We start from the raw sequence: 20809 nt of genomic DNA, 5'->3' as shown, positions 1-20809 counted from the left end.
TACTTAACAGATACCCCAGTGAGAAAAAAAAAGTCGTTTTATTCAGATGAGGCACTTCAAATGTATTGTTTGTGGGGGGTGTGTGTGTGTGTGTGTGTGTGCATATGTGCATGGGGAATAGTGGAGGTGGTACAGGATAATAAATACTGTGAGGGTGAAGGAACACTCCCCTGAGCTGGCAGGAGGGTGTGGCAGCAATGTACAGAGCCTAGCAGGTAGAGTCCAGGGACGAGGAGGTGGGTTCAAGGCTGTCTTGGAGGCTGAGATGTCCCTCTCAGCACAAGAAGCCAAAGAAATTGGAGGAGCGGGGAGGCGGGCCCACAAGCATGGGCATCTGGTTCCTGTGGGTGATCTTGATCTGGAAGGGAAGGGGGCACATTCAGAGGCAGGACCTGGGGCCCTGGGGCTGGAGCAGCAGAGTTTTGAGGAACATCATGGGGTTCAGGGTGGGTTATAAGGGTCCTAGAGAGGCCATGGTAGGAAGGCCAGGGGCTGAGAAATCAGGATTTGGGAGGAAGGGTGCACAGGGATCTTCGGGCCTCAGGAGGGAGTAAAGAAGCTGTGGAATGGAAATTTAGGATCCATGAGGGTTCAGTTTTTGGCAGCCATAGGCAATACTCACCGTACAGGGTGTTTGCATCCAGGGTTCTCCATCGATTTGCATGGGGAGGGTTTTTGTGGTGCTGTGTGAGGTCAAGGTAGATTGGTGGCGATTTCTTTACCAACCAAGTACCAAAACTCTGTTTCTTAGGTTGACTTTGAGGCCCTTTGTCACTGAGGAAGATCTGGTACAGCCCCTCCACACCGTCCCCAGACCCCTTCCGCTTTCCCGGCCCCGCTCCTTCCCTCAGAGCCCCTGGCTGGCGTTTTCCTTACTGGAAGGTGATCTCAGAGCACTTGGCCAGCCGATGTCCAGCATTCTTGAGCTTGGTGTAGATCTGGCCCATCTCAATTGCACCCTCCAGCCCTACTACTTCTAGCCGCTTGTCACTTAGATCTGGGGGTGAAAAGTAGGGAGATAGGTCTTGTAGAAGCAGGGTGCTTCCAAAGAGTCACACCTTCCCTTAGTCCCACTCACTCAGCTCCCAAGGCTGCTCCTCTTACCGGGTACGCAGGTTTTCAGGATATCAGGGTCGGTGATGACTTTAGCTGTAGCACCTAAGGCCTGGTTGATCCCATGGATGTCACTTTGTGGTCTCTTGGTGTCACCCCAGAGATTGGAGCCACCGTGCATGCTTGGGATGTTCAGCACTGCAATGCCTTCTAGGGACAGGTTGCTTAGATCCAGTGGTTTCCCACAGATCTGACGGGAGGAGAGCACAGATCCTTACCTCATGGCATAATCATGGACGTGACCCCTCCCTCCACCAGACAATGAACTGGGAAGGCTAGGATTTGGAGGCTAGCAAGGCATGGAGGGAAACAGGAACCGGTGTATCTTGAGAACTTGGGAAATCACAATTGGAGGGCTGGGAGGTCAAAGTATAAGTTCAAGAATATGGGGAGTTCCCGAGGGCGCCTGTGGAGGAAGAAACTAAGACACAAGAAACTGAAAAGGATATGGGGTTGGGTCTTATCACACCCACCTCAACTGTCAGAGATTCCTCCAGCTTTTTGCATGTTGAGAAGATGGATTCAGACGTGGCAAATTCGAAGTACCATAGCTTGTTCTTCATTCTGTGTCGGCCCCAACAGCAGCCCCAGGAGGAAGGGGACGAGAGGCAGAGGTGGGCTACATGCAGTCCCATGGGGGTCAGGGAGGCTTGGTTGAGGGGCTTCCTAGAGGTCTCACTGCCCATCTAAGTTCTGAGTCAAACTGGGCCACAACCTGGTCCCTGCTACTGTATGCCCGCACCCACCCCCCCTTCTCTCACCTGCTGTTGAACTTCTCAGGATATTTCTCTCGCATGATGTGGAAGCGGTGAGCAATAGAGGCATCCTGGGGAGTTCAGGGCGTGTGAGATCAGAGGCTGTCCCCTCTCTCAGCACAGAGCCCTCTGTCTCTTTAACTCCCCAGTTGGGGAGCAATATGTCCCATGTTCTTTTCTTACAACTCACACCACTGTACCCCACTCCTGATTTCCCTGTGTCACAGCTCCCTTACCCTCTACCTTCCCTTTCTGCCCTTCTCTGGCCTCTGCCTGCTTAACCCCCACCGTCTCCCATCCCCCCATGCTCCACTCCACTAACCACACCAATGGAGAAGTAGTTATTGATGATTTGAAAGGGGACTGGGTCACTCTTTTCTTCAGTTTGTTGGGGTATCACCTCCACGGACCATCGATCCATATGTACCACCTTACTTGTCTCTAAATCCTTGAGGATCTTTCCCAAATTCTGTCCCTCATACCCTAAGGGTGGAGGAGAAGACAGGTTAGCACTGAGCCCCAGCTCCCAGAGGGACTTCCTCTCAGTTCCCAGCTCCACAAATTCCCAGGGATCCTCTGAACTGGTTCTGCAGACCCTCCCACCCCTAAGTAGTGAAAGGGCAGGGTGCTCAGTCATGGCTCCCACAGACCAGTCTTAAGGTCAGACCATTGCTGACCCTTTTCTCCATACTGTCACTGTCATGGAAGGTGTATGTTCCCAAATGTGTGTGTGCACTTAGCAATAAATGCCAAAATTCATCTGGAAGAGTAAAGAAAATAGCCAGGAAAATGCAAAATGCTGAAAAAGACAAGTGATGAATATGAATAATCTCTCTCTTTCTCTGATGTTTCCCCTCCTCATTCTACCAGATAGAACACAGCATAAAGCAATGGTGTCAAAACAGGGTGACACTGGCACAGTGAATACGATACAAAGTTCAACAGTAAAGAACAGAGTTCCCAGAAATAGACTCAAGTATACACTGGAATTTAGAATATGATAACATTTCAAATAAATGGGGAAAGACAGATTACTCAGTGAATGGTGCTAGATGTAAAAGTCAACCCTTACACTGAAATAAATTCAAGATGAGTCAACAAATTTAAATGTAAAAAGTTGAAGCACAATTTATACTAGTGAACATGAGTGAATGTTTTTATAATCTTTGAGTGGAAAAGGGCTTTCTAAAGCATAGTACAAAACTCAGAGCCAAAAAAGAAAAAGACTGATCAATACAATTATATTAAAGTTAAAACTTCTGAAATCAAACAAAAGTAAAGAAAATATATTTGGGATTTTCAAAATTGCCACAGAATAAACAGAAATAGTTCTAACAACAACAACAAAACCCCAAAACCAACCAACCAAATGAACAAAAAACTTCTGCATGGTTAAATAAACACACACCTAAAAAAAGACAAACTACAAACAGGGAAGAATTATCTGCAGCACATATAACAGACTAACTTCCTCAACATTCAAAAAATGCTACGAATCCCTATATTTAAAAAGTCAATAGAAAAATGGGCAAATAAGCCAATCACAGAAGAAATACAGATGGCCAATATGCATATTAAAGATGTTCAATATTACTGATAATTAAAATAATTATAAATTAAAACTGTAAATCAGTTAACTTTTTGTTGCCTATCAGATTGACAAACTACAGAGATTGAGAAAACCAAGTGTTAATGAGATTATGAATAAACTGGCACTCAACTGCTGTTAATTGGAGCATAGATTGGTATTTCATTTTTGGAAGGTAATTTGGCAACTTTTATCAGAATGTCATCAAATTTTATCAAAACATATCATTTGATGCAGCAATTCTACTTGTAGGAATTTCTCACAGAAACACATGCACGGAGATGCATGTGCAAGGATATTTGCTGAGGTACTCACTAAAAGAGCAAAAAATTGGAGACAATCTACAGCCCATTGGGAGGCGAAGGTTATATAAATTATGCCAAATCCATGCCATGAAATAATGTGCAGCTATGGAAATCAGAATGAAATCTCTACCTACCAACATGGAAAGTTCTCCAAGACATAGTCAATGAAAAAAGTCTCAGGCCAATGTGTATAGTATGATCATATTTATCTTTGTTTAAAAGTTGTATATGTGTTGTATATGTGTGCATGTGAAAACAGAAAAATGAGTGCAAATAGAAAACAGTGGTTATCTCTGGGGAAGTATGTGGAATTTGGTGGTGGAGTGGGGAGGGAAGAGGAGACCTGTATGTAAGGACTCATATATTTTACTTTTTAAAATCTTTTACAGGGAAAATGTACTGATGCATTATTTGTGTAATTTGAAACAAATAAAATAACTAGTAAAATGTTCATATTCTTTGAGCCAGCAATTCCACTTCTAGAAATCTCTCCTAGAGAAATTCTCACATCTGTGTGCAGAGATAGACTGCAGCACGGTTTGTAACAAAAGACTGAATGCTACCCAAGTGTCTATCAATATACGACTAGTTAAATAAATTACGACATATTCACACAATGGAATGCTGTTCAGCAATAAAACAGTGAAACACACCTGATTGTATTGAAATATAATGATAACCAAGATGAACTGTTTGGTTAAAATAAGAAGAAAAACATCAGTAAATGATCTCATTGTTTAAATATATATTAGTATGTATCTAGAGAGAAATAGAGAGAAATCTAGAGAGAAATGGAGGAATAGACTCCTAAACTTTAGGAAGTAGATTACAGGGAACTTTCACGTTCTTGGCATCTATATCTGAAATGTTTGAATTATTTTTTACCACAAGCATGTATCATTTTTGTAATCAGGAAAAAAAAGATGAAAAAAATAGCTCTTCACTTCCTCACATTCCATTGATGGTTCAACCTACTGTAATTTGTCTTTCTCCATGCCACCCTGCTGAAGCTCTTTTGGCAAACTTGCCAATAATTCCTGCCAAAAGCAACGGTATATCTTCAGTTCTCATTTTAACTCATGAAACTCCTCACTTGGCCTCTAAAATACCTCTAGGTATCAGAGGACCCACTCTCTTTCTTCTTAGTCTCTGTGGTGAGCAGAACAACAGCCCCTCAGAGATGTCCGCATCCTAATCTCCAGACTCTGTGAATCTGTTGCCTTAAATGGCAAGACACTTCGTAGATGTGATTAAATTAAGGATTTTAAGATGGGGAGATTATCCTGGATTATCTGGCTGGGCCCTAGGTAATCACAGGGCTCCTTATAAGTGAAAGAAAGGCAAGATGGAAGAGCCATGGAAGGAGATTTGACAACGGAAGCCAAGGCTGGAATGATAACACTGCTGGTTGGAAGGGGGGCCATGAGATAAGGAATGCAGGCAGCCTCTCATAACTGGAAAAGGCAAGGCAAGGAATTCTCCCCTAGAGCCTCTAGAGAAAATATGGCCCTGCCAACATCTCAATGTTAGTGTAGATGAAACTATTTTGGACCTGTGCCCTCCAGAACTGTAAGAGAATAAATTTGTGTTGTTTTAAGGCATTGTTACAGCAGCAATAGGACACTAATACAGATTCCTTTAATAATTCATCTTCTTCTGTTCAACCTCTAAATAGGGTGTTTATCAGGATCTGGCTGTCCTTATCTACCTTCTCTTCTTACCTCTTTCCCTGGTAACTCAGCTACTCTGAGGATGTCAGTTACTTCCTAGGAGCAGATGACTCTCAAACACGTTCTCTCCTAAATTTCTATCGATTTCCAACTACCTACCACATAGTTCCATCTGGGTGCTCCACTGACATCTAGTACATCAACTCAGTACGTCCAAAATTGAACCCATCTTTCTTCCTTAAACTAGTCCTCCACTTGTATTTCCTATTTTAATAAATGGTACCCCCATCTGCTCATTCCACAAGCCTGGAAGATGTCCTAGACTTGTCCTCAACTCCTCCTGCACAATCCATTAGTTACCAAATGTTGTGGCTTCTACCTCATGACTCCACTGATGCCATCACTTCTGTGTTCATCATCCCTTGACTAGGCTATTGCAGTTGAGGTCCTGCCTCCTTCCTCAATCCAACCACCATCATGCTCCCATAGCCGTATTCTTTTCATCAACCCCTCTTCAAATCTCATCATTTTTTCAATATCAACACAGATTTTCATTAGTCCCATATATATATCACTATTTTCATGATTCAGATGGAATTAGCAGAAGTTGCTGTGAAAGTCTCATTTGCAGAACATGAAGTGAAGACTCAAAAATTCATGATTTTGAAGTGTCTAATACTATAAATGAAAACAAAGTCAGATGCTGAGGATTTAAGAACTGGCCAAAAAAAAGGCATATGTTTATATATAAGATTTAAATTATAATATGCAGAGATATCTCTACTTTCTGGAATAATATTTTATGTAAGGAGTAATTTTTATTATATAGAAGTATAATATATATATACACCTATTTTTTCTTTTAATTACATCTTTCATGAGTTTAAGAGTTCCCCATGGTTCAAGGATTGCATATTCAAGTGTCTCAGTGGCTAGAAAGGTAAAGTGAATGAATGGTCAGGAGCTGAGGGAATTGTGGTGAATTGAAGAATACATGACCCACTGCTTAGAAATAACCAAGGTCAGATTAAAAAAACAGCAAGGTACACAATACAATACAAATCATTTCCGTGGACTGTCAGCTTTCAGTCTCCGGCAGGATAAAGTTCACAACACCTCAGCACAGCATCCATGAACCTCTATAATCTGGACCCTGCTCAACTCAGCCCTCCCTCTTCCCACTGTGCACTCCATGTCCAAGTCACAGAGAATGACACTCACCTTCCCTAATGCATCACTATGTTGTTTGGTGGCTCCTCTGGACTTTCACAACTTTTTCCACCTGGAATACCTTTTTGCTGTCCTTAGCAGACCCCTACTCCATACTCTCCTGAGAGATCTCAGAGCTGGACTCTGAATTCAAGAGCCTCGTTTCCAAGACAACTGCCTCAATTCCAAGACAATCTCACCACACTGATCTCTTTATCTACCAATACCATCCCTTAAACTCCTTCTCTTTGAAAGAAAATAGAGACTAGAAACTGGAGAGCAGTTAGGAGACTGTTATAATAGACTTGGGAAAAAATCACGATGAATCAATGAATGACCCCTGATTACAGATGACCCTTGAGTAACACTGGGGTTAGTTGGCATATAATTTATATTCTGCCCTCCATATCCACTGTTTCTCTGCATCCACAGATTCACCCAATGGTGGACTGTGTAGTCCTATAGGATTTACTACTGAAAAATGTCTGCATAGAAGTGGACTAGCGCCGTTCCAGTCCATGTTGTTCAACTGTAACTGGTTGAATAAATGAATGAATCATGGCCAAGCTCCCTGCTAGCTCCATCACTCAGCATCTGGCTTGGCTCTTATACAACCTTCCTTATTCCCACATTGTCCTCTCCACCCCCATATTCTTTGATTCTCTGAGTCCTAAGACTTGGGATATTTTTAGATTATGGGGAAGAAGACTGTCACCCCTGGACCCTTCTAGGTTCAGACTGTGATCCTTGCTTCTTCCGAAGCTCTCTTCCTTTGGGACAATCCACTTTGGGACCTACTCATCTCTGCCTCTCTTCTCTACCAACCTTTTTTCAACACCAGATGCCTAGATGTCTTCTTTATGTGCCTTTCCGTTTCAACCCCTATCCCTCCAGGAAAACAATTTCTAACCACTTACCTCCTCCCCATCTTAGGCAACGAGCCAGATCATTTCCAGTGCCCAGGGGCAACACAGCAACAGGAGGCACAAAAGGCAAGTTGGCTTTGTCTGGGGAGGCAGGTGAGGAGTTGAATAGAGGGAGTTAGCTCTGGAAGGCCACTGCCCCGCGCCCTGCCCGGAGCCTCTCCCTTCACTGACCAATGGTCTCCAAAATCCAGCCTACTGTGCCATCTCCACCACACACCAAAATCCGGTAATCAGGAACCTCTCTGAAGAATCTGAGTCTAAGACAAAAGGCGAGAGAGAAGATGAGGAAGGACGACAGCACTGAGGCTACCCAACTCCTGGACAGGCAGAGGACTTCTTGTCTCTCATTCCATACAACCCCCTTCCCCTTCGTCCAAAGACTTTTTTCTATTAAGGGCAGGGAAAAGTACAATGGGGAAGTTATAGCCATTCCTCAGTGGTGAGGGAGAAATTGGCATCTACATCCTTTGCGAGCAGAACAAAGATAAGCCGGAGAATTCAGAAGTTGGGATACCCAGTTAGAGCAGCATTCGCAAGTCTGGTTTCTTGGCTCCCCTAGCCCTCCCCTCGCAACATGTACCCTTTCCTGCTCTCTTCCAACACCGACAGGCAGACACAAGCAGACACTGTGACACAGCCCCTAACTACACTCACCCTGGCTCAGGACCATCCTTTAGGAGGTTGAACACCTGTCGAGGGTTTAGTAGATACTGAAATTTCCAGAGCACCCTGTGTGGGGAAAAAGGAAAGATCATGGCAGGGGATATTCTGTACCCCACTCTCTTGATGCCCTCCTCAAGGTATGTCCCTTTCATACACACAGATTCCCAACGTCTCCATCTTAGAAGACCCAGTATATCTCCTCACCTCTCCCCTTGCTTCCCGCCACTCTTGGGGTTGACAAAGACCAGAAGTGGGTGAGTGTTAGAAACAGGGTCAATCTGCATTGAGGGAAGAAAACATTGAGGGATAAGGAAAGCAGACTTTTGTCAGAGCTGGGATGGGCCCGGGAGACAGGGGCAGAGGCTGGCATTCTCAAGAGGCTTTCCCCTCCCCTACCAGGTGGGGCTTCTGCAGAGTAGGCACCATTCCCCAGGCTTCCCACTTCATCCCCTCCCATGAGGGCTCTAGTGAAGAAAAACTGGCCCCCAAGACGAAACTCAAGCCTCTAACCCCTTACCCGCAGAGCCTCAGAGGGGCTTAAATTTATATCATCTATGGTCTTCTGGCTTGTTTTGCTAATTTTACGCTCCTGTCCAGAGACCTAGGAAGGGAGTGAAACAGAAGGAAGAAAAACTGGATTGTATGAATCCATAAGCAGATGAGAGTCTGACTTGAATTCTAAAAGTACAGGCTTTCTGCTCTAAATGGCACTGTGTGTATGCATCTGTGTTTAAATTAGGGGAGCACTCCTGTCCTCTCCCAGCCGCTGCCCAAGGGTCTCACCAGGACGCCGGGATAGATGGAAGATGGAGGCAGGATGTGATCACGGAGCAGCCCACAGTCACACTCAGGGCCCATGGCTGGCAGGCAGTCATCATGGATCTGAAACACAGAGTAGGCATGGAGAGATGGTGGAGGGAATCCTGTCACCTCTCAACTTGGGGTCTGGTACTGACAGAGAGCCCTTGGGTGTAGGGCAACTGTGACAGTAAGGGAGACATGCTGCTGGAGGAGGCGCGTGGAAAGAGGGCAGCTTAGGGAGGGGCCCCAAAGCAAGGCTGGAGGGGTAGCTCCCAAACTGACCTCTAGATGGCACCACACACAATGCAGGCCAACCAGACTGTGATATATTCGGATCTTTTTCTGACAGCGGTCACATCTCCCCGATTCACAGCCTCCTCGCACCCACACGTGTGCCTGGACCTTGGGGAAGAAGGCAATCTCTTGTCCAAGAGGGTCTGAGCAGGGACTCCGGGAAGGGCTGAGGGCAGCAACGGGCCAAGAGCCAGGGCCAGGGCCAGGATGCTGGTGGTGACTGGGTGGGCATGGCGTCACTTACACCAATGTCCTTCCGAGACTTGGCATAGGTGCTGACTTCACAGGGCAGGGCCCTCATGGCGCACTGGTCGTGAACGACGTATTTACAGACTAGGTGAGAGGGAAGAAGGGCAGAGCCTTTGCTGCAGCCCCTCCTCCCTCCTTACCTGGGGGTGAGGCAAGATCACCTACTGAAACGATACATATAACCCCTTGCTCTGAGGGTACGGTAGAAAAGCTTGGGGTGGGTGCTCACCTCCCACACGTGTGCCTTTTGCTCACTCTTCCCCCTCAAAGAGCAATTGCTACCCCATACCAAATCCCACTCAATTGATGTGCCAGGAACTGAACTAGATGATGTAAAGGAGGCCCAGATAGAACAACAACAACAAAAAGAATAAAAGTAGCCAATTTTTATTGCAGACTTAATAGTGTGTACATGCACTGCATGAGGCACTTTTCTTGCATCAACTTACGTAATGCTCACAATTACCTCATTTTCAGTCAAAGAAACTAAGACTTAAAGAGGTTATGTGGCTTCCCCAAGGTCACATCACTAATCAGTGGCAGAGCCTGGGATTCAAACCCAGGTCTCTCTAAGTTCAGAGCGTTGTGTTCCCACAGACAGCTGGGCTACCCCTCTGCTCCCATGCCCTGAGGTCCCATCACTCACGGTTACAGCTCAGCCCCTGTTTGCCAAGACCAATGCTCGATTCGCATAGGTTGCAGTAGACGGGTCGGGGGAACCTCTTGGGTCTCCACATGTGCTGCCCATTGTCCTTCAGGGTCTGGGAGGGCACAGCAGATGCTGGGGAGTGTCTAAGCTCTTAGAGGGCCAACCTCTGACAAGCACAACCCAAGGCAACCGTGTTACTCACCCTCACAAGTCTCCCCTACTCACCATCTCCAGACCCAGCAGCACTAGCAAGGGCACAGTGGTGGCCCCAGCCCGGAGCCACTCAGCTAGCGAGACGGAGCCACTGCCATCATAGTCAATCTCTTTCATCATCTCCTGAAGAATCTGAACAGAGAATGGAGGTGGGGGGGACTTTTGGTATGAGTAGTCCCTCAGATCTGACACTTCTCCATTGCCCCCTAGGACACCCAGGTTAGCCATCCTAGCCAAGGGCACCAGCCTGCCTGTCAGTGATGAGGTAAGGGAGACGTGGGACTCATCAGGGAGAAGGTATAAGAAGGGCCATGCAGGAAGAGTTGCCTTACCGGCCTCAGCTCAGACACATCCCAATCCAGGTATTCAGCCACTCGCATCATCTGTATGATGATTTTGTCCACTTCCTGGGGGCCAAGAGGGTAAGAGCCACAGCCATATCTCCCCTCATTACCAGCATCCAAACTCTTCTCTAGAAATCAGGGCTTCTAAGTTCCACCCGCAGACCCCCTCTAATCCTCAGGTGCCTCTGTCAAGTAAATGAGTGTCTATGTGAGTTTGTATGTGTGCAAGGCAGCCCCCAGTTCATGTCTCCAGCATCCTCTTTTGGGAGTCAAGAGCTTGGGACCTACTCCCAAATTTAGCCCTAAAGGACTCAACTTCTCCCTCTAGCTTCCTCTGCTTCTTAAGATCCTGGAAGAGTTGGGAACAGGAGGGCACAGACAAATGGACACATACTCCCTTGCCCAGCATACAGGTCCCCCAACTCACTGAGCTGTCCAGGATCCCATTTCTGTCCGTGTCGTACAGCTTGAAGGTGACTGTGGGGTGTTTCAGGGGGCCAGGGTCAGTTTGTGAGGAATACCCAGAGAATTCATAACAGAATACAGGGAAAACAAAGAGATAAGGAGGGACATTTTGGATGAACAACCAGGACTTGGGGCTGAGACTGAGACAGAAGACAAACAGGGAGGGGAAACAGGCCTGGATGCTACCCTGGGTGGACCTGACAGGGGAGACAGTAGACACCTCCCACATCCCAAGAACATCCCAGGCCACCCACGTGAAAATATATAAGACACGGGGACTGGGGTGACTATGGTGGATGGCATTACGTATAAGGAGTCTGGGGGAAGAGAGGAAATGGGCCCATTCTCTGGCCCCACCTTTGTCTGGCCCTGTCAGCCTTTAGGAGTCCTGAAAAAATGAGGGAAGGAAGGCTGGGGAATACCTTCTCTCCCTTCACCTTTCCTCCCCTCTCCCAGTTCTGAATGGCAACTCACATTCTAGCTTGTCTTCTGGCCGGCCACCCTCCAGAAGGGAAAAGTAGCAGGAGACATCGCTGAGACACACCACATCTGGGTACAAAAAGTACAGCAGATCTGAGGTTGCAGCTGCCTCCACTCTGGCTCTTCTCTTTTCCCTTGTTCGTTCCAACTCTTCCCTTTAACTTTCCTCCCTCCAGCTCCTAGACCTGTCTGGCCACTCTCCACCTCTCTCCTCTTACCCTGCCCCCAACATGTGACTCAATTCAACTCTCACCCCAGAACTCACACTTAATTTGTTCTTCCAGAGGCCCAGCCCAGTCCTACCTACGTGACCATACCTTGTTTTACAGTCTCTTCTAAGCAGTAACCGGTCTGGAAGGATTGAAACAGTGCCTCGCTTATGTGACTGGGAACATTATCCACCTCCAGATAGATTTTCAGGAATTGCTGGAATCCCTCGTACCCAATGGCCTACGATGAGAGCAGGCATTACCCTGGGGGAGTCTACAGGACGGGAGTTGGGGACTGACGAATCAAGAGTGGTGGGGACAGTGACAATAAGTGCAGAGTTGAGAAGCAACCAAAGCGGGAATATGGTTTCTTGGGCTAAGGTCTGAGTTAATGGAATCTCTTGTTTTGTCCCAAAGCAATAGCTGCCATGACAGTGGGCACTGGGGAATCTAGAGAGGACAGCAAGGATTGGGCTCAGAATAATCCCTGGAAGTTGGCCATCACAATGCAGTAGCAAAAACAAAGATGGGAGGAGTTGGGGATGGAGAGGATTTCCCAGCTGCCACTCACATCTCCTTGGAGATATTCAGCCATTTCACCATCCTCAAAGAGTTTTAGGACATCACTGACCTTTTTGGTGGAGTCTAGGGTGTGAAGAGAGTGAGAGTAGAGCATTAGTCTGGTTCAGTTCTCCCTGTCCTCTGCTAGATTCTTGCCGAGACAGCCAAAAGGAAAGAAGTTTCCAGTGAGAAGAAAAAAGAAGAGATTCCAAAAAGAAACACAGAAATACAGAGAGAAAAACAGTTCAGATCCTCCAAGGTGGTTGCCTTCTTTACTTCTTTTCTCTGAGACTCGGAGCCAGAGGTCAAGGTTCAGAGAAGGTGGGCAGAGAGCTGAGACCCCAGGCATCTCCCCATTTCCCTCTCCTCCCCTCTCCAGCCAGGCAGATCTCAGCAGCACACTGTCTCAGGGCCGCTGGAGGAAACAGGGGGTGTTGGGTGGGAATGAGGAGGAGAAGGGATTCTTTAACAGTGAGGTCCCCAGAACTGAAGGGCTGAGAGGAAGACTCACATTCCATGTACGTTTGCAGCTGGGCAAAATCACTGGGGCTTATTAGGCCCCTCTCCTTGGCCATCTTTCTTTTTTTCCTAAGGATGGCTGCAAAGGCAGCTTGGTAGTAGTACTTCCGGTGCCTGCACCTCCGCTTCCAAAGGTAGGTCTGGAGGAAGGTAACAAAAGCATGTGGCAGGACTAGCCAGCTGTCTGTGCCTCTTTGCTTCCAGCTACTCTGTTCATTTTCCACTGCTACTATAATTTCTGTTCTTTCCTCGTCTCTGAGTCCCTCCCTAAGTCTCTTCCTTTCCCTGTGTTCCTCTCCCCTATGTCTCTATCTCTCATTGACAGTGTCTGTCCTCTGTCTCTGTTTCTCTGTCTCATCTCTGACTTTCTCTCCAACATTTCTGGATCCCTCTCCAGCTCGCTGATTTCTCCCCTAATTTGATTCATCCCTGACCACCCTCGCCTCCCGCGCCCCAGCCCCGCGTTCCCAGGCTGTATCTGTCTCTGTGAGCGTGTCCCTCTCCTGCTTCTACCTTTTCTCCCTCCACCCCCAGTCTCTGCGGTCTCTGCCGGGCCTGCGCTCCGTCCCATCTCCCTTCGGATCCCGCGGTCCCGGCCCTCCGGCGGTTCTCACTGAGATGGCGGAACGCCTCCCTGGCTGCGACCCCATCTTGCTCCGCCTCCAGCCTCGGTCCCCAGCCCCGGTCCCCAGCTCCGCTCAGCCACCCACTCCCAGAGCCACCCACGCCCCGCAACGACCTCTAGCGCTTCTGACGCGCGCGACACAGAACCAGCTCTCGCCGGGTCCGACCCCGGCCCCGCCTCGCCTCCGCCCTGCAGAGCTCCACAGGGGAAGGGCGGGGACCCAGGCAGAGAGGTTGGGAGGAGGCAGGGGAGGAAGGCGCTGAGCATCTGCCTGGCTTCTCAGTTCCAGGAGGGTTGTGCTGAGGGCGGGAGTCTCTGATGCGGGGTTCCTCCTTCCATTCCGCTAGGTTAGCAGTGTTTGGGGAGCCCCAACTTTCCACTATGGGACTCAGGGACCAAGGAGGGGCCACCATGTGGATCAGGCTGACCACTGACCCAAGGGCCAGGTTGCAGAGGGCAACTTGCCTTGAGGATTCAATAACAGCAATAACAATAATATCTTACAGTATTACAGTACAGCACCACTTTGGAGTCAAACAAAACTGGGGTTAGTCATATTTGGGTCCCATTCTTAGCTCTGATACCACTGTGGAACTTGGGCAAATTACATCTATAAAATGGGGCGAATGATACCCAATTTCATAGTTGCAAGGATTAAGTGAAATAACGTATGAAAAGTACCTAGTATAATGCCTGGCATATAGAAGACTTACAAGGAATGGTAGCTATTATTGTATTAACAAGTAAAATCAAATTCTAGGAGGGAATTATTGGTATAGCCATCCTACAAATGAAGAAATGGGAGCTCAAAGAGGCTGGGACTTCCCAAGGCAGGTGATAAGCAGAGGAGCCAAGGCTCTAACCCCAAAACTGCATGACGGGGTTCATGCCTGTCTCTCTGTCCTCCTCTTGTTCCACTGTCCCCTTCACACACTGCCTTCTAGTCTCACTACCTTCCTTTTTCTTCCGCAAGCACTTCAAATCCTTTCTGCTCAGGGCCATGACACTGACTGTTCTGTCTGCCTGGAACACCCTTCCCTACTCTTGGCAGAGCTGACTTCTTGCCTAATCTCAAATGTCAGCTCCTCCAGGAGGACCTCCCTGATCATTCTGTCATAAGTTGCCCCTCTCCTTTGCACAGCATCCTCCTTTGTTTCCTTCTGGGAGCTTATCACAAGTGGAAATTGTCTTGCCAATGCATTAGCTTCTTTATTTATTGTTTGTTTTCTCCTATCAAAATGTAAGTTCCACAGGGCAGGGACTTGTCAGTCTTTTTCACCACTGGATCCCCAATACCTAATGCCCATCTTGTTGCAAATGTTCCATACTGATTGTGCAAATAGTTGTGTAAAGTTAAGGAATCATATTTGGGGACCATGAATCAAAATATGGTTAAATGGGATGCCAGAGTATCCATCCTGACAATCAGGGGAATATGAGACAATCTGGAGCACATACAGTAGGTGCTAAATAACTATTTGTTAAATGAATAAATGATGCTAGAAAGTACTTATTGTGGTACTCCACCCAAGGCTCTGACCTTCTATCTCCCCTCTGCCCATTTATTGAGGGTTGTTGGGTCAGGCTTAAGGAAGCAGTTAGGGCCTACTAGAATTTCCTTTCTGATGATGCAAGAACCTTCTCTATAGCCTCTGCCCTTGGGACATCTTTGCTGCTCACTGCTGTGTAGTATACTATTCCCGTTCTGGAGGCTCTCTGGGAACTCTTAGAAGGGGGTTCTGGGACACAGATATTCTGGAGAAAGGACTCCACCCTTCTGGCCCTTTCAATGACTATAATCCAACTTCTACTGCCAACGGATCTAATGAATACATAATAGTCTTATGGCTAATGGGGCCTGTATGGCTTAATTAGCCTCTCTGATTACCCCTGGGATTCTTAGATGGCTCCAAGCTTCTAGGAAATGAAATCTGAGAGAGAAAGCGACAGGGAGAGAGCAAAAAAGGACAAACAGGAGAGAGGACACAATACTTCTCTTTTGCCTCTCTTTTCACAATAACCTTCCTACCCCCCTAGATCTTAAATGTAGTATTCAGTAGAGGTTAAGAGAATGGACTTTTGAATTAGATAGAGGTGGATTGGAATGTTAGCTCTTGGGTGAGTTATTTCATCTCCCTGAAATTGTTTCCTCACTGGTAAAATGGGTGTCTAGACAAATTAGTCACAAATTGGGGATTAATAAGGTAATACACGCAATATACTCAGCAAATTGCATGGCACAGAGAAAGAAGGCAATGAATATTATTATTATTATTACTACTACTACTACTACTACTATTAATTATTATTATACAAGGGTGGTAGCTAGAGAAACACATCTGGAGATTAGGAAAAATAATGCCTTGGACCAGGAAGGCATAAATTCTAGGGACTCCCAGCAGCAGTTGTATACCTTCCCTCTTGTGTCATATCTCAGGCACAGACATGTAGTATCAGGATCCTGCACTTTGCCTCTGGGAGTGTGAGGAGGTGGCTATAGAAACTAGACTGTCAGGGTCCAAGGACATCCCTGGGCTGAGACACTGGCCATAAGGGCTTCTGGGGTTTTTTTTTTCAGCTGTCCAGGGTCTTAAAAACCTGGAATGAGTCCAGTTTTGTCCTTCTCCATCCCAACCCCGAGGCTATAACCTGGGCTAGTTCAGGCGAGTGCCAGGGCTGGGAGGGCGGGGTCTGCTGCCCGCCCGCCAGCTATTTGTGACTCACGCTTCCCTTCTCTCCTGTTTTCCCTGCCTGCCCCTACAAACTTGGGGGTCAGAAAGTAAGAAGTTGACTTGGAGGCAGAGTACCCTGAACATCTTTAGAGCTGGGAGGCACCAACTCTCTTATTTTACAGAGGAGGAAACTGAGGCCCAGAGAAAAAGCAGCTCTTTCAGGGTCACACCCAGACTTGAGACATCCTGTCCTTAGTCCATTCGATTAAATCTTAGTGCCTCTGGTCTTCTAGATGTTATTTTAAACATGAAAATTACTGGTAACCAAGAGATAAATATGATTTTTAAAACCAGTGCTAACATTTCAAGTTTCCTTCTTCATTGTAACATTCATTGCTAACATTCCAAGTCATGTCGGTTTACCATTACTCAAGAATCAGCTATGCCCCCGGAACACTCAGGCTGACCCAGCAAAACACCCCAAGGAGCAGGCACTCCCCTGATCACCTGGACTTCTGAATCCCTTCACCACACCAGGGCTTGCAACCTCCTCCTCTTTCTTAGGACCGAGAGAAGGTCTCATCTTTACTGCCCATTCCTGCTATCCATCAGTGGCTCCTAGAGGGAATCATTTGGCTTGAAGCCTCAAAATGTGTTAGGCCTCCACAAACGTCGCAGATGGTAGTGTTGCTTGTTTAGGAGGGTGGTGTGTGCATGTGAGTGTGTCTGTGTAGGGGGGTGTCATTATGTGGTACAGGAGGAAGTTACGATGTTGGCATGGTTGGGGGATGTGGGCTCATATGTTATGAGGTTGAGGAGATGCCCAGTAACATTTGCATTTCTTCCCGGCAAAGTTCATTTCCCCCATTTAAAAGAGAAAAGTGGGATTCAGACCCAGGGAGTTTCAGAAACTTCCCGGTGACAGGTGTGGAAAGGAGATGGGTGGGAAGTTGGAGACCAGGAGGCCAAACAAGAACCCTTCTCTACCCGTGCAGCTCTGCGGAGGTTCCAGAACGGACTTTCCTCCGACTCGCGTCCCTAGGAGCCGGCTTCAGCATCCGTCCGAGTGATCGGGAGAGATGCGGGGGAAGGTCTGGGGGAAAAGCAGCCTACGGGGTTCTGAGCCAGCCCTCCCGCTGCCCCGAGCTCCTGGCGCAAACCCTTCTAGCTGCCCGCTCCAGCTGTCACGCTTCCTCCTTCTCGGCCCAGCAGCCCTACCCACCCCAGCCCCTGGGGCGTCCCCTCCCGTGGCCCCTGCCCCCGCCTGCTCCGGAGCGGGAGGACTGGAGGCGGCAGGGGGCTCGCGGGGTCTCTACCTTGCCGGCGGAGGGCGCGCGGTCGGAGCTGGAGCGCCGGCGCGGGAGCTGGAGCCTGAGCTGGGCTGGAGGGGACGGGCCAGGCAGACGCGGCCGCCGCGGGGCCGCCCCGCTCCTGACGACACAGCTGCCCGCCCCGCACCCCGACCCGCCCGCCCGCCCGCGCCAGCTCCCGGCGCCCCCAACTTCGGGAACTTCTAGTTCACCAGACCCGAGTCTCTCCTCCCCCGAATATCTCCAGGGCTCTGATTTGTGCCACTTTCTCTACATTCCTGAGCCACTCATTCCTGCCCCGATATAACAGCTCTGTTTTTTATCTTTCAACCACTCAAAACCGCTCCCCGCATCCCCAACCCCTGGAGGCCAAGGTTGGAGGCGGGGTAACTGATGGGACAGCTTGTCAGTTGTCCACCCAACTAGCGTCTCACCCTCTCCTAATTGCTGCCACCTGGGGACTTCTCTTCCCAACTCCTTTCCATCCACCATGAATTGAATTCATACTCAGGAGTCCAGAGTTCCAGACTCCACATCCTAAAACCACTCACTCACTCTGCCACCATGGGCTCCACTGCTTGACACTATCTGAGAGAATCTGGCCATTTTGCCTCCTCACCTAGGTTAAACCCAAACCCTAGATGTCAGGGATTTGTTTTCCCCAGGCTAAGGACATCTTCTCTCAAGACTCAGATTCTTCCCTTAATTCTCGGGTTGAGGTTTAGGTGCAAACAGCATTCTGGTCTGCGTCCACCCTTTCTTCATGCCCGAACCCTCCCACTTTACCTGCTGGCCTTGGCAGGTGGTATGGAAGGCCCTGGCCACAAATCAGGGTGAAAGGAGATCCTTTCAGCTTCTCCTGTCTGGAATCTGTTCTGGAGTTGTTAGAGCTCTTGGGGCAGCATGGATGCTGGTAGAGCAAGGGTGAAAGACAGAGGCCTAGGGCCTTACTGGTAGGAACTGGGGACCCAGGCATCCTGCTCCCTGGCCCCGCCCTAACCCCCTCCTACCTTTCATTGAAATAGGGCACAGTAACAAAGGCTTGAGTTCCTGGAATCTTCCCTCGTACACCTAGTAATGGAAGAGTGGGGAGGGGAGAACTCTGATTGGAAAGGTATATGTCTGTATTGTGCGTTATGTTGTGTTTGTATGTACACACATACAAACACACATAATATAGACATACTTTTGGTGGGGGTTGGAGAGAAGGAATGAATACATGAGGCCCTCTAGTGGAAACAGAGGGATCTAAGCAGTTCTCAGACTGTTTCAAGATAGCCTTGTCCGAAGAGAATCCTCCATTTTTGTTAGAAATATAGCTGCTGAGTAATAGGGTTTGGGAGTATTGTAGTTGCATCTGAACCGGAGATCTGAGGCAGGGGTTGGAGAGGGCCTGTCTCTCTGCTCCTCTCCCCTCTAATCTTAAAAAGATAAGGACCTTGCCACTCCCCTTCCTTCATCTTCCCTTCCTACGTGACCTCCTTAGTCATGGAATCATAAGAACTTTTGAAGACTTATTATGCCCAGGTCCTGTACTTAGTTCTGCAGGACTGCCAAAAGCATAGCCCAGCTTATGGACTGCACCAGAGAGTGGCATGGTGTGTGTGGGTATGTCTGTAAAGCCTCACCACTGAAAGCCATCCTAAACAAACATAGAATTTAAGTAAGAACAAGTACCCTAGCCCCTCTTCCAACCAGTTTTCTGCCCCTGAACCCCTCATCTAGGAATCCTGGAATGACACTGATCCTTAAGGTACTCAGCTTTCCTTACAAGTAACTCCTGCAGTGCTACCACTCTATTTATGGCCTGTGTTTCTCACTCTGTCATCCTCAGCTATGTTCCTACATGAAGTTAAAGATGCCCCTTCTAAGACATTTTTTGAGACTTCAATGTGGGGCATGAGGTGATCTCTCTAATAAGGAATAAGATGGAATCAGTCATACTCTAGGCTTGCGTCTTCTTTAGGATCTGTGCTCCATCATACCCCAGTCAGTTATGGGTGGGGGTGGGAGGAAGAAAGGCCAAGAAACATCTAAGGAGGAGGCGTCTAATGCCTACAGTTCCAGGTGCTCATGTCTTTAATCAACCACATCATAAAAATCAGAAAGAAAGAAACCGCAGTGAACAAAGGGAAAGGAAAAAACAACAGCCTTGTTCTCCTCGGCCTCTTAGCTCTCCTTCTTCAGGGTGGGGGGGGCCATATCCGGGGTTCAGGGCTGGGTCCCAGGCAGGTCTGCTAGGCAGAATTGAGTTTCACTTCCTGTCAACCCCAGAGCTGAGGCAGGATGGAGGGGGGCATAGTGGGGGGCCTAGAGGTGGGTAGTCAACAGGGGCCACGTTTCTTGCAAAAAAAGGTCCACTGAGCAGCCCACTAGCACTAGTACTCTAGGCCTCCTCAGGTAGTACAGTCAGGACTAATGTAACTCTCTAGCTTTTAGAAGCTTCAGCTCACCCTTACCTCTAATTGCTAGTAACAAGGCTATTGACAGGATGCTAGACCCGCAGGGCTGAAGCACTACTGGTGAAAGAAGGGCAAGGGTTAAGGATGGCAGTGTTAAAACACTTGCAATAACTGTGAATGTAAATCAGTTTTTAAATGAGTCTTTTTGAGCTCTTGTGAGTTGAGCCTTTGGTGGAATTCAGAAAGGTGGAGTATGGGAGGACAAGCTGTGACCCCAGAAAGTTTCTGAAGCTTCATATCAAAGCTTTAGGAAGTTCCTAGTCAGCCATTGCTCTGTTTTGTTTGGTTTGGTTGTTGTTGTTTTTGTTTATTTGTTTTATAAATGGGACATACAGCCTAGTGTTGGAGGTGGTCCCTAAGCGGTTCCGTTGGATATTAACCTCAGCCAAAGTTGGGGGTTTGGAGGAAGGTAGAAGGGTTGATAAGGAAAAAGCAACGTCGGGGGAGAGGGTGGGCAGACACCTGAGGAGAGAAACATGCAGCTGGCCCCTCCTAGGCTGTAGGGGAAACGAGTTTAGCAGGACTTAGCCCAGAAGGAAAAAGAGCTGCTGAAAAGAGCGGGGGAGGGAGAACATTTTGGGTTCGTCTAAAGAATAGGGAGGCACGGGGCAGGGCAGGGCTGCAAAGGGAGTGACCGACCGTACGGCTCGGATTTTTGGCGTGTTGCCCCGCTTTCGATCCCCAGCGCCCAGACACTCGGACAAGGTTAATTAGAATACTAACTGGG

At 48.0% G+C, this 20809-nt stretch overlaps 1 protein-coding gene across 3 annotated transcripts; it reads right to left on the bottom strand.

Annotated features, from left to right (window-relative positions):
• Positions 1-7: 7 nt before the first annotated feature.
• LOC102538573 (diacylglycerol kinase alpha) lies at positions 8-18582 on the bottom strand. Of its 3 annotated transcripts, none has more exons than XM_031683390.2 (24): positions 18407-18582; positions 13006-13153; positions 12505-12578; positions 12042-12174; positions 11719-11793; positions 11207-11256; positions 10768-10842; positions 10448-10567; positions 10220-10334; positions 9569-9657; positions 9313-9432; positions 9013-9111; positions 8747-8830; positions 8434-8507; positions 8221-8295; positions 7738-7823; positions 7558-7647; positions 2191-2351; positions 1875-1939; positions 1587-1677; positions 1105-1303; positions 877-997; positions 623-683; positions 8-358 (listed from the first exon to the last, which is right to left on the bottom strand). In XM_031683390.2, exons 2-24 carry the CDS (start codon positions 13067-13069, stop codon positions 275-277), a joined length of 2205 nt encoding a protein of 734 aa, XP_031539250.1. In that variant the 5' UTR covers positions 13070-13153; positions 18407-18582; the 3' UTR covers positions 8-274. The 3 variants fall into 3 exon arrangements, with proteins under 3 accessions (XP_031539250.1, XP_072828536.1, XP_015106893.1); XM_072972435.1 differs by lacking the exon at positions 18407-18582 and adding an exon at positions 17627-17723; XM_015251407.3 differs by lacking the exon at positions 18407-18582 and adding an exon at positions 13628-13769.
• Between the last annotated feature and the right edge of the window lie 2227 nt (positions 18583-20809).

Source organism: Vicugna pacos, chromosome 12 (genome assembly GCF_048564905.1).
Source record: "Vicugna pacos chromosome 12, VicPac4, whole genome shotgun sequence".
NCBI lineage: Eukaryota > Metazoa > Chordata > Mammalia > Artiodactyla > Camelidae > Vicugna > Vicugna pacos.
Note: the sequence above shows the minus strand (reverse complement) of the source record. Positions and strands in the feature narration are given on the sequence as shown.

Bases quoted from the DNA above. Each gene is read 5' to 3' on its own strand.
- LOC102538573 (XM_015251407.3), bottom strand. From the start codon at position 13,663: ATGGGGTCGCAGCCAGGGAGGCGTTCCGCCATCTCA. The intron at 11,257-11,718 runs GTGAGTTGCCAT...AACACCCCACAG, and splicing joins GCCAGAAGACAAGCTAGAAT to TCACCTTCAAGCTGTACGAC. The intron at 8,296-8,433 runs GTGAGGAGATAT...TTCCCCACACAG, and splicing joins GGCGGGAAGCAAGGGGAGAG to GGTGCTCTGGAAATTTCAGT.